The sequence below is a fragment of the Poromitra crassiceps genome, assembly GCF_964638095.1.
Source record: "Poromitra crassiceps genome assembly, chromosome: 13".
Lineage (NCBI taxonomy): Eukaryota > Metazoa > Chordata > Actinopteri > Beryciformes > Melamphaidae > Poromitra > Poromitra crassiceps.
Window position 1 is genome coordinate 12829930 of NC_139644.1, and position 13946 is coordinate 12843875.

A 13946-nucleotide genomic window follows, 5' to 3' on the forward strand; every position below is an offset into this window, starting at 1 on the left:
AAAAAGTTAAAAATAAATAAATAAATCATGTACAACTATTAAATATGCATTATAAAGTATGAGCAGGAAGCATGTTCTTTTTTGTTTTTCTCCTTTTTTGTTTTCTTTTCTTATAAAGATTCACACTTGTTTTTCTTTCTTTGTCATGTGCTGTATGTGAATAGGGTGGGCAAAATAAGCTTTTAGCTTCAGCCCATACCTTTTTTTGGTCAAGATCCATGTAAAATGTGTTATGTCTATTGTTTTGATTATATGAAAAAGAGGTATTGTACATGGTGTTTGGATGACCAAAAATAAAAAATCTGCAAATCAATCAATCAATCAATCATCCTCGTGCCCCCTGCCTTCAAGGTGGGGGTCAGAAGAACACAGGGGGCTTATGGAGGGTTCATTCACTGGCAGGAGATGGTTGAAGAAGGAAGGGTCAGAGTTTGCTTGTGTTCTAGATCGTCCATCTGTAGGTGTGTCGCCCGCGCAGACACACTACGTATGACTAAAACGTGTGCGTGCATATTAAGCAGCTGGGAGGGCGTAGCCCCTCTCCGCACACTCACACGTCTCAGCCAGCACAATATGACCGCCTGTTGTGGAAGACAAGTCCTCGACATCACCGGACAGGCTTTCTTAGGGGTGTCGTTGAGTCCTTGACCCACCGTTAAACCAAATCAAATGAAATCGAAGACAAGGGGTCGTAATTGTAAACAAGCGCGCTGGATGCAGAGGCGGGCCGTGAAGGTAACGGGTCGTGACCGGCAACCGAGACGTGCAGAGGCGGGTCGTGACCGGCAACCGAGACGGCCCGATTAATAGGATCAACAAAGCTAAAAGCAGCTGCCTTTCAAACTGAAACTGAAGCCCGGTATCACCGTGGTCCAGTAACGTATGTTGGTCTAGTAATCCATCTGCTCATAGGCCAAGCTCAGCAGCTGTAGTGTGTAGTGTGAGAAGCCGCTGCAGCCGTTGACTGTATAATGTATGGACGACGCGTCCCCGTTTCCTACCGCTATGCAAGAGTGAAGCCGAAATATCTTGTTTCAGCGAGCTGCCATCTTGCTTGTGTGACATCGTTTGGGGACCCAAGTCTGCGCAGTAGAGTCGGGCTGAGGCCCCTCAGCCGTGCCGCCGTCTGACGGAGGCTTGAGAGTGGCTGTCACAGCTGTCAATCAGCCCCTTTTTATAACATCAACTAACTAACTAAAAACCAAAATGAGCACATACATCAGATCAGTGTGTAAAGGAACTAACTAAAATGACAGAAACTTCTTTGGGAAAAATGTATTTGTGTACTTTGATTATTTAGTTTGGCTCATGTCCCATCCACTAACATGGAGTGGGACTTATGATGTCCATATTTTATACAGTCTATCGTTCAAACACCCCAGTGCTATATTGATTGAAAAGGAAGGGATACCATAGCAGAATGGCATTGTATTGTATTGTTTGCTGATTCATATAACCTCAAGAAACTAAAACGTAACTAGCTGCCATAGCCTGTTTGGCATCTGTGTAGCGATCTCACTGGCAGATTCCCCTTGGTTTTCCTCCGTTTGGCCCTTCCTTCCTGTATAATCAGTAGTGTTCAGTGCGTCGCTGCCCACAAGTTGAACCTGAGCGTGAAGCCTAGCTGTGTGTGTGTTTGTGTGATTGATATGACTGGAGTGTGTTGTAGATCAGGCCGTCATGCCTATCACCTGGACTGTGTTTCCCCTCGGCCACACCTGGCCTGCTCACTCAACTCAACTCTGCTGACCATAGTGACGCTAGCCAGCGCCCCACAAACTGTTGCTGGAGGATGTGACTGTGTGTGTGTGTGTGGATGTAACGTTTAAAGGTATGTCCGTGCTTGACAGCGATGTAAAGCTGTGCGCGTGTGTGTGCGTGTGTGTGTGTGTGTGTGTGTGTGTGTGTGTGTGTGTACGTACGCACGTATGCACCACTCACTCTGCTTTTTGTGCAGACTAATCGAAGGCGAAGTGTCCACATGTGTGCTCAACATCTGGTTCTGCGTCGCATGAAGGAACTGCGCCTTTTTTTCCACTGCTATCACTTACAGGCAGAACGAAAAAACAGCCCTCTGCTCACCCTCTCCTTACACACACACACACACACACATTCTCTCTCTCCCTTCAAAGTGATCTACGCTATTTCTCTCTCTCTCTTTCTCCTCTCTCTCTGTCGCTCTCTCTCTCGCCCAAATCTCAGAAAGCAACACAGATGACATTCTTCATTGGCGCCCTGGGGGAGATTAGATTAAGTCCAGTAGTGGAAATACATGTTAGAATTGTTGTCATCCACTTAATGCTGTACAGTATATGCTAGGTAATGTATCTCTCTTATTGCCACCAGGGGTTAGCTCAATGCGGAAGTGTCTTAAACCTGCATTCTTTCCAATGGCCTGCAGGGGGCGACCCCACTGGCTGCAAAAACAAGTCTGATTATATGGAAGTGAATGGGGATGTGACCCTACTTCTCACTTGATTGATGGCCTCAGTCAGTAAACACTTTCCTAACGAGTTTATCGTCTCAATCGTTGGTTTGATGTCTTCTTCAATACATCATGATGTTCATTTTGTCAATTATGGTCCCAATTCGAGTCATATAGACGATAAAGCAGGCTATTTTTGGGGGGGTTTGATTGACAGGTCGCCTGTCCAGTGATCGTGCAGCTCGCCGATCAAGGACCAATAGCAGGCCACTCTGCGGCTCTCGTGATTCCAAAATTTCCGTCACTTCTGGCTCCAAAGAACCAAGATGCCGAGGGTGAAAATGCCAAAACCCAATGGGTGACGTCACAGTGTCTGCTACTACGTCCATATTTATTATACGCTCTCTTTGCCGCCAAAGATATAATGACCCCTATTTTTTTGGTCTCAGTCAAAAGGAGTGCAGCTTCACACAAAAGCCTCCACAGTTTGCTAATTGTCCGAGTGAGCGAGACTCTCCTTCTCTGTGTCCTTGTCTGGAAATGAGTTTGGGCTTAATGAAGCCAGCCTCCCACTAATGACTGTCATCAAGACGTTATTATTAGCCTTTTAGCACAAAGGGCTAATCGCAGGCTGCATCTCTCCCTGCTTCTCCTCTGTCTGTCTACCTCTCTGATGTTCTCTCATTCTTTCCATCCATCTTAACCCGTGTGTGGCGTTCGGGTTCCTGGCGTTTTTCAATGTTTCCTAAAAATTATTATTCTGCTCCCTGCCTGCACACTTGACCAGCCCGTCGGCACCAAATCACATTTGATCACAAAAAAACGAATAGCGCTTTTATTGATAAATGTCATCTAAATGGCAAATATTAAGCATATATATTCTGTCTATATTGCCTGTAATTGAGATAAAGTCAACATCTGTTTAGTATTTTGACATAAATTGTTATGGCTGTGGTTTTAAATGGCAATAATGTTGTGGGTCCAACAGACCCACAAACATTTGGTGAATGAATAACAAAAATGCGAACACCATGCCAGGGTTAAGCCAAGGCAGCCAGCCTTGTCAAAAAACAGCTCCAAAGTAACAATCCTTCATACCACAGCTGATTAAAACCCTGAACGGTAAGGTTAAACCTTCATATTTTAGTTAGTTTATCTCGGCCTAGCAGGTCTAGCCAGTACACAATTTTATTTATTTTTGATTCAAATACTGTTGTGATCAGCTGCTGCTATAGTGCTTTGATAGAGCACTGTGTTTTGATTTGATTCTGTGCTGTTGATGTTATATGTTGTCCCGTGTGTTGTGCCCGTTTTCCTGGACACCGCCAACGGTGATGATTGCCGCAAACTAATTTCCCCACGGGGACAATAAAGTACCTACCTACCTACCTTAACCCATTGATACCTGATGCAGCATTTGCGTGTATATCCCTCATTTGTGTGTGTATCCCTTTAAGTCTTAAAGGGATACACACACAAATGCTGCATCAGGTATCAATGGGTTAAACAAGCAGTCAGTCTCCTGCTTGCATTCAGCCATATTCTTTATCTGTCAGGTGTAACTGTATCAGTGTGTATCGCTCAGATGCACATCACACCACACTGTGTATCACTCTCTGTCAGATGCACATCACACCACACTGTGTATCACTCTCTGTCAGATACACATCACACCACACTGTATCACTCTGTCAGATGCACATCACACCACACTGTGTATCACTCTCTGTCAGATACACATCACACCACACTGTGTATCACTCTGTCAGATGCACATCACACCACACTGTGTATCACTCTCTGTCAGATACACATCACACCACACTGTATCACTCTGTCAGATGCACATCACACCACACTGTGTATCACTCTGTCAGATGCACATCACACCACACTGTGTATCACTCTCTGTCAGATACACATCACACCACACTGTATCACTCTGTCAGATGCACATCACACCACACTGTATCACTCTGTCAGATGCACATCACACCACACTGTATCACTCTGTCAGAGGCACATCACACCACACTGTGTATCACTCTCTGTCAGATGCACATCACACCACACTGTATCACTCTGTCAGATGCACATCGCACCACACTGTGTATCACTCTCTGTCAGATACACATCACACCACACTGTATCACTCTGTCAGATGCACATCACACCACACTGTGTATCACTCTCTGTCAGATACACATCACACCACACTGTATCACTCTGTCAGATGCACATCACACCACACTGTGTATCACTCTGTCAGATGCACATCACACCACACTGTGTATCACTCTCTGTCAGATGCACATCACACCACACTGTATCACTCTGTCAGATGCACATCACACCACACTGTGTATCACTCTCTGTCAGATGCACATCACACCACACTGTGTATCACTCTCTGTCAGATGCACATCACACCACACTGTGTATCACTCTCTGTCAGAGGCACATCACACCACACTGTGTATCACTCTCTGTCAGATGCACATCACACCACACTGTGTATCACTCTCTGTCAGATGCACATCACACCACACTGTGTATCACTCTCTGTCAGATGCACATCGCACCACATTGTGTATCACTCTCTGTCAGATGCACATCACACCACACTGTGTATCACTCTGTCAGATGCACATCACACCACACTGTGTATCACTCTGTCAGATGCACATCACACCACACTGTGTATCACTCTCTGTCAGATGCACACCACACTGTGTATCACTCTGTCAGATGCACATCACACCACACTGTGTATCACTCTCTGTCAGATGCACATCACACCACACTGTGTATCACTCTGTCAGATGCACATCACACCACACTGTGTATCACTCTCTGTCAGATGCACATCACACTGTGTATCACTCTCTGTCAGAGACACATCACACCACACTGTGTATCACTCTCTGTCAGATGCACATCGCACCACACTGTGTATCACTCTGTCAGATGCACATCACACCACACTGTGTATCACTCTCTGTCAGATGCACATCACACCACACTGTGTATCACTCTCTGTCAGATGCACATCACACCACACTGTGTATCACTCTCTGTCAGATGCACATTACACCACACTGTGTATCACTCTCTGTCAGATGCACATCACACCACACTGTATCACTCTCTGTCAGAGGCACATCACACTACACTGTGTATCACTCTCTGTCAGATGCACATGACACCACACTGTGTATCACTCTCTGTCAGATGCACATGACACCACACTGTGTATCACTCTCTGTCAGATGCACATGACACCACACTGTGTATCACTCTCTGTCAGATGCACATCACACCACACTGTGTATCACTCTCTGTCAGATGCACATTACACCACACTGTGTATCACTCTGTCAATTGGCCAAGAACGCTAACTGTCTCTCCCCCCCAACCCCCCCCCCCCCCCCCCCCCCCCCCCCCCCCAGGCTCTGCAGGAGAAGGTGGAGCGGTTACAGAGGCAGCTGCACTGCTCCGAGAAGAAGCTGCTGAGCAAAGAACTGGAGACTGAGGAACAGGTAATGCAACCTCTCTCTCCCTCTCTCATGCTCTCTCTCTCCCTCTCTCATGCTCTCTCTCCCTCTCTCATGCTCTCTCTCCCTCTCTCATGCTCTCTCTCTCCCTCTCTCTCTTCCTCTCTCCTATAATGCCTCAGGGTGTCTCTCTCCCACGCTCATTCACTCTTCCCCATTATCATCACCATCTCTCTCACTCCCCAATTCAGCCTTCCCGCCACATTTTATTTCGCTTCTTGCCGTCCAGCGTTGCCAGATACAGTCGATGGTTTCCAGCCCAAAAACCGCCAAAAGCGCCCACCCAAGCCAATTATTCCCCCCCCCCAGCACGCATCGCAACCCAATCTGGCAACGCTGGTGCCATCCCATCCCCAGTTGGGTCGCTGGCCTGACCATGGAGGAGGAGGAGCCAGGATGGGTCAAACGCAGAGGACAAATTTCACGGCGCCTCCAATTGCATGTGTGTGTGTGTGTGTGTGTGTGTGTGTGTGTACTGGCTGCCGTGCACGTGTGTACATGTGTGGTGTGTGTGTGTGTACTGGCTGCCGTGCGTGTGTGGTTTGTCGTCTGTGACAAAATAAAGAGGGTGTTTGTCAGTTTCTTTCTTATTTGACTTAATTTTCCTGTGAAGACACACCCTCCTTTCTCAGGCCGCTTCCACCCCTAACCCCCCCCCCCCCACCCACCCACACCATCACCTGGTGTCCCTCGCCCCTCAGACCTCAGTCGCCATCCTTACTACCCCCTCCAGGGGGCCACAACAGACACACACACAGGCAGGACTCCTCCCCTCCCTCCCCTCGTCCCTCTCCACCTCTCACTCTCTAGTTCAGAGTCAAAGATATGCCCCCACGCACATTTCCCAAATTCCTTGAGATCCGGCTTCAAGAGCCAGTGCCTAGGGCCAGGCATGCCACCACCGCCTGGGTTCAGAGGGAAACCTCTGTGCACACACACAAGCACGCATGCACACACACACACACACACAGAGTCCCCATAGCGCTCCAGAATGCCCTGTAATCAGGCTGCGCTTTGACCTTGACACACACAGAGAAGAAAGGACTAATAACTACACACAGACACACACACACACACACACACACACACAGGGGAGGCTGTTCTTTGTACCCTGGTATGCACACCGAAGCCATTCATTCTGTCCTGTCCCCTGTGATCCGCCCACTGACCCCTGTACACACTTCACACACTCGTCACACACCTCACTGTCCGGCCGGCGTAAATCTTCAGCGAGGGGTCAGTGCTTTTTAGGAGGCGTCGGTCACTGAGCCAGTCCCAGAGGCGCTGCGTGTCGTTTCCTATGCCTTAGGAAGGAGTGACCCCCGTGACCTTTGCTCCTTAACCTGCTATAAGGACCGGCCGTATTGTCTGGTCAAGGGGTTTGGGTTACCGTTTTGTTCCTGTAGTTATTCTGTATAATGTGATCCATCATGGAAGACGGGTACCGCATGATTTATTGATGAGAAGCTCCCTGGACAATTGACTAAACCGATACAGGGTGAGACCTGTGTGAGCTGCAGGGTGGGACCTGTGTGAGCTGCGAGTATAAATAAGAGATGAACTAAACACTGTGGAAGTTTCTTCATAGATGAGCAGTCATTGAGTTCAGGACTCTGGCAAACCCCTCTTCAGGTCCTGTGCTTACTGTGTGTGTGTGTGTGTGTGTGTGTGTGTGTGTGTGTGTGTGTGTGTGTGTGTGTGTGTGTGTGTGTGCGTGCGTGCGTGCGTGCGTGTGTAGGTGTAGGTGCGTTTGGGCACTGGACAGCCTTGTCCTGTGCCATACAGTGACTGTATGTGAGGAGAGGCGGAGTCTGAATCATAGACCGTATACAAATATGGACGTAGCCACCGTGATGACGTCACCCATTGGTTTCTGGACTCCCGATTTTAAGTCTTGAATGTCCAGTTGTTACCGTCGCCATCTTGGTTTTATTGGAGCCAGAAGTGACCATATTTGGACGAGAAGAGCTGCAGCGCCGCCTGCTATTGGTCCATGATCACTGAACAGGCGACCTGACAATTACGCCCCCAAAACATAGTCTGCTTTATCATATATTTGACTCTAAATGGGACCATAATTAACTAAATGAATATCCTGCTTTATTGCAACAACAAAAAGCAAATAAACTCATTAGGAAAGTGTTTACTGAAGTAATAAATCAACTGAGAACTCAGGTCATTTTCACTTCTATACAATGTCTTTGCAGCCACAGACTGTATAAACGAGTTATAACTGTATAAACGAGTTATATGCTCACCCCCCTGTGGGCGTACAGTTGTTGTTCGAGTGAAATTCATTTTTTTTTAACCAGGCTTAGGTTTTTGGCACATCCGCGTTGGCTTCATCTTTCCAAGCTTGTCACTTGGTCTGAATCATATGTTTACAACATATGGGTTGTGTATGTTTACAACATATGATTCTCACCTGAGGTCAGGTGTGTTTGTGTGGGGAGAGGGGGGGGTGTATGTATGGTGTGAATAGGAGAACAGCCTCTCTGTTTATTAAGTGTGTGTGTGTGTGTGTGTGTGTGTGCGTGTGTGTGTGCGTGTGTGCGTGTGTGCGCGTGTGTGTGTGACTGTCTGCATGTGTGCACCTCTGCCTTACTTGTTGTGTATGTGCCCTGCACTGCAGCCATTGTGCCTGTTGCGCGTGTGCTCTTGTAGTTGTTTTTCTGTACGTGTTGCGGTAATCAGACCTGCGGGCTCCTCCTCTCTCAGCCTGTTCACAGTGATATTGCCCTAGTTGATCTGCCAAGACGTGTCTTTGTAATGGGATCCCTCACACACTAACGCACGCTAACACAGCCTTTCTGCCCAGACTTCACACAGATGTTGCCTGCTTCACTCTTCCAGACCCCCCCCCCTCCCCCCCCCCTCGCCTCACAGGCTCCCCCCACTCTAAAATGGCGGATCAGCAGCTCATTCCTCACTGTGCGGTTCAATTCTCCTTGAAGAACGGAGCAGAATGCTGAAGAGTACAGCCTTTTGTATAAATACATAATGATACAGTGCGGGCATTGTGAACTGTACACGTTTCAGAGAGATGTATCCTCATGCAGCCTGGGAGCTTGGGTAAAATACAAACAAAAAAACATTCTGTAGTTGTTTTCCAGTAGGTTTAACTTGTCACAATACTAGAATTTCTCACTTTGATGCTGATAACTGATAATAAAAATAAAGGAAGACAGATGCACGGACAGAGGCACGCTTCTCCATAATCTAGACCAGATACAACTAAATTAAAAACTTTGCACTTATACAACAGATTGCCTCATCAGAATGATAGACCCTTTTCACGGGGGCCATTTTGTGTCGAAAAGGCAGAATAAACACAGGTGCAAGCAAAACACTAATGAGGGGGTTTCCAAATTCCAATCAGGAAGTTGGAAACCCTCATTAGTATCCGTCTCAAATGTTTTACATCGATACTTAGTGTCCAGTATTGAAGTAAACGTAGAAATGCAGAGGAGTTGAACTTAAATTCTGTAGGCTTAATCGTTTTCCTGTGTGCTATTCTTGCTGAGGCAAATGACATCAGGAGCCACCGATCCATCCCATAATTCTAAGAACTTTAGCGAGATCTGTTGCCACTTCTAATCTCTCTCTCTCTGCCTTTTTCCTTTCTTCTTTTTTTTCTCCATTTCTGTTGAAGCTGTTTACCTTTCCTCCGTCTCGCAGCAAAAGCGTCTTTCAATTCAAACGGCTCCTTGGTGAACTCTCCCACAGTGCAGTGCCACCATCAGTGGATGTGGAGCCGCAAAAACTTTGTGAGCTGCGTCCTTTTTTTGATGTGCCCCCCTTGTTCCTGACAAGGTTTTCTGTCACTTTGAGACAAGATGGTATCTCAGAAATGTCTTTCCAACAGCTAGCTAACAACCCCCCCCTTCCCCCGACCCATCCCACACACACACACACACACACGCACACACCAACTTCATTATCATACATCAAGCTTCCCCAACCATGTGACAAACCGTTCGTGTAAGCGTTGAAAGTGTCGACGGCTCGTTCCTTTCGGCAGGCAGCTGTCACAAACCACGCCATGTGACGGTACCAAACGCAAGGGGAAGTCAACGCCGCAATCTAAAGACTATATATAGATGAAATGTTGTCATTTTAAGATGACTGGGAGGGGAGGGGGAACACGACTGCTGCTTCTCTCGGGCTTTTACCAAACTGGAGAACTGCGGCTTCAGCGGGAACAAACGAAATCTCCTTTTGAAACAGAAGGGCGGAGATGAAACCTGATTTTTCCAACATAAATCCTTTTTTCCCTGCTTTGAAAATAGTGGCACTCTTCTCCCTTCCCCTCTGTTTTCCTTCCCCGTCTCATCGCTCTCATCTGGAGTCCGTCAATGACCAAAAACACCTCGTGGCCGAGGTTTGATCAGCCGCAGATATTCTTCAAACGCACCCCCCGGCGTCTGTCTTAATGGCGAGGAGGCTTTCTTCACCGCGTCACATGCCTCCTGCCACCTGTCAGAACAAACACACACGTCTCTGCTGTACAAAGATGTTATGGGGGGGTGTGTTAACTTAAGATGTGTGTGTGTGTTTGCATGAAGAAACCTGGAGATGTGAGGAGAAGGGACCCTCAGCACAGGCGAGAGGATGCGGAGCCCGAAAAAGAACGCTGTCTCTCAAGACATCTTTTCGGGAAGTTTGAGAGGTGTTCCTTCCTTGTCCTCGAATCGCATTACTGTTGAGACACACAACAAAGGCAGGAAGTTGAATTGGTGCTTTGCCTATCCCACTCTGCATTTTTTTGTGTCAGCGCTAGCCTCGCGCGCCTCGCCACAACAGAGCTGTCGCTATAAAAAAGAAAAAAATGGCTGCCGCCTGCCTTCCACCACCCACACACACACATTGCATAGTAAACCGGGACCAAACTTTAGTGAGGCATACTGTGGAAAGATGTGATCGCGGGGAAGCGTTTGTCTCTCAATCCGACTGTAACGGTGAGAGCAGACATCTGTATCATCCGCCTACAAGCCTGTGTATCTCGCTAAAAAAAAGTTTTTATCTCGGATAAAAACGGATTTCTTTGTTGATATCCTGGTGGAAATTCAGGAAATATTGCCGAAATACAAACGTATATTGATGCCAATAAAATTAAGCGACGGTTTAAAACTAAAGCGACCGAGGGCGAAGCAGTGCAACTTCTCAGTATATTGAACGACAGTGATATTTTTAACGTTGTGCTGTTCTGTCCGTCTCACTCCTCAGCCCGGACTAGCGATCCAGAAGAGCCGAGCAGAAGTCATTAGGACAGGTGCCAGGTGTCGCAGCTGTATTGTACCACACATCGTACCTTATATTGCTAGCTTCGGCCCCCCCTTTCTTGATGCGAAGGGGAGCACCGCCCACACACACACACACACACACACACACACACACACCCAGGAGATTCCCCATCGACTTGTTACTAACGCAAACATCCAGGGCTTGTCTAGTTTGATCAGTCGTGCGACTGGACGTACAGTATCCAGCGCTCGCGTTGCTCTCTGTGCAGTCTGCTGGATACACTGTTAGCCTTGCCCCCATTCTAATGTGCAGTCTGCTGGATACACTGTTAGCGTTGCTCTCTGTGCAGTCTGCTGGATACACTGTTAGCTCTCTGTGCTGTCTGCTGGATACACTGTTAGCCTTGCTCTCTGTGCAGTCTGCTGGATACACTGTTAGCCTCTCTCTGTGCAGTCTGCTGGATACACTGTTAGCCTCTCTGTGCAGTCTGCTGGATGCACTGTTAGCCTTGCTCTCTGTGCAGTCTGCTGGATACACTGTTAGCCTTGCTCTCTGTGCAGTCTGCTGGATGCACTGTTAGCTCTCTGTGCAGTCTGCTGGATGCACTGTTAGCCTTGCTCTCTGTGCAGTCTGCTGGATGCACTGTTAGCCTCTCTGTGCAGTCTGCTGGATACACCTGTTAGCGTTGCTCTCTGTGCAGTCTGCTGGATGCACTGTTAGCTCTCTGTGCAGTCTGCTGGATGCACTGTTAGCTCTCTGTGCAGTCTGCTGGATACACTGTTAGCTCTCTGTGCAGGTCTGCTGGATGCACTGTTAGCCTTGCTCTCTGTGCAGTCTGCTGGATGCACTGTTAGCCTCGCCCCCATTCTAATGTATGGGCTGGAAAAAAATGGAGACAGGATTGCCACAAAGGGAGCTTGTAATTTGGGGCGAGCGCAGATCTCTTCTTGCTGCGGTGGCTGCACCATACATGAACCAAGAATGCAAAGCTAAGGAGACGGGCCTTTTTGAAGAACGGAGACTTATATTCAGAGCGGTTTGGTGGAGGGTTGTGTTTATTCGACCATTTGTTTGTTGCTTTGGTCTGAGGTAGTGGAGTGTGTTTTGTCTTGGCCGGGCCATCTTGTTATGACTACTGAAGCTGCTATAGATAGAGATAGACATTTTTCTGCACAAAATCTGCACTCCATGGCTTCAGCTCATTTTTTAAAAACTCCTGGACATTCAAATTAGAGCTTCTCCCCCCCAAAGCCTCTTCTTCTTCTTCTGCCACTTGTTTGACAAGGTCGGCCTCAAATTACCCGTCGAGTCCGTTCTCACGCCGGCAAAAAGGACGACACGTTCCTGTAAACTGATTGGACTTTGGCCCTGACACGTTATTGGCCCCCGACACGTTAAGATGAATCGGAGGATGGGGGGGGGGGGGGGGGGGGGGGGGGGGGGGGGAGGAGCAGCGCGGAAAATTGGCAAAGTTGCGGACGGACTAATCTTACGACACACTGTGCCAAGACAAAGTGCGGCGCTCCGTGTTGGGATCGTTTATACTCGGGCTTTTTTCTTTGAAGTGCTTCCCAATCCCTTTCATTGTGCCCAGGAAGATTAATTAGCCGAGCCAGAACAATCAGTTAAATCCACAACAGGAAAATTATTTTAGGAAAAGCAATCTTTTTTTTTCCCCCTCTCTCTCTCTCCCTCTCTCCCTCCCCCCTCACCTCATTCACATTCTCTTCACTTGAAAGAATAGGAGCGATGATGGAGAGGAGCGCACGCGTGGGGCTTTTTCTTCATGTTAGCTGGACGCTAACGGCCTCTCTGTCAAAGACATTATGCTGGCTTGAAATGAAATGCTCAGACTCTCCCCTGGTTACACCTTGAAATATATAGTGGGTGAAAATTGACTCTCCGGACTTTCCACAACCGCCCGTCGATTCCCCTCAAGCTGCTAAACGATTCACCCAAAACTAAATTCAATTAGTTGCTTCAGCAATTCTTTTTAAAACGCCGTAAACGCTTTTACAATACTGTAAATGTTTGTACATGTGTGCCGCCTGTGTGTGTGTGTGTGTGTGTGTGTGTGTGTGTGTGTTGTGTGTGTGTGTGTGTGTGTGTAAAAGGGGGGGTTGCGCTAACCAAACCCTTTTCAACTTCTGTAATCAGACTCTGGTTTAGTGGAGTATAATTTAGCCCCAGACAGACTTCCTCCCCGGTCCTCCCCAGTGGAGCTAGCTAGCTAGCGAGCTATTGGTTCTGCTGTGTTTGATGTGTTCTGCCCTCCACCATAGTCCTGTCCTCTCCAAACCCAGCTGTCTCAAGCAGCACATAACTGCATTGTGTCAGATGTGGCTTATGTAGTTGTGAGCGGGCCGGCCAGTAGGGGGTGTCGTGAGGTGCGAGCCGTGCCGGTCCATGGGACCCCCTGTGGAGATGTGAAGGAGCTGTGAAGAGAGGGAATACGCTGAGCCATGAATAAAGAGGGGATACCCACTGTCTGTGTGTGTGTGCGCGCGTGTGTGTGTGTGACGTGTGTGTGTGTGTGTGTGTGCCACGCGTGCGTGTGTGTGTCTCCGTGTATGGAAGCGCAGTCAGGCGAGCGTGGGTACAGTCGGTGTACATGAGTGGAAGAAGCACTTTAATCAACGATGGTATATCAGCATTATGCACTGGACTAATTACTGCAAACATGTCAGTTAACTGTGAATTAAGTTGATTGTTGTCATGTGTTT

The 13946-nt window shown here is 47.8% G+C and overlaps 1 protein-coding gene across 1 annotated transcript in view; it reads left to right on the plus strand.

Annotated features, from left to right (window-relative positions):
* cep112 (centrosomal protein 112) overlaps positions 1-13946 on the plus strand; it is a gene marked incomplete at its 5' end in the record, with an annotated part of 169800 nt that overhangs the window by 151768 nt on the left and 4086 nt on the right. The window contains one exon of the mRNA XM_083648557.1: positions 5875-5964. Within this exon, the coding sequence (XP_083504683.1) occupies positions 5875-5964 (90 nt within the window). The remainder of the gene's footprint in view (positions 1-5874; positions 5965-13946) is intronic.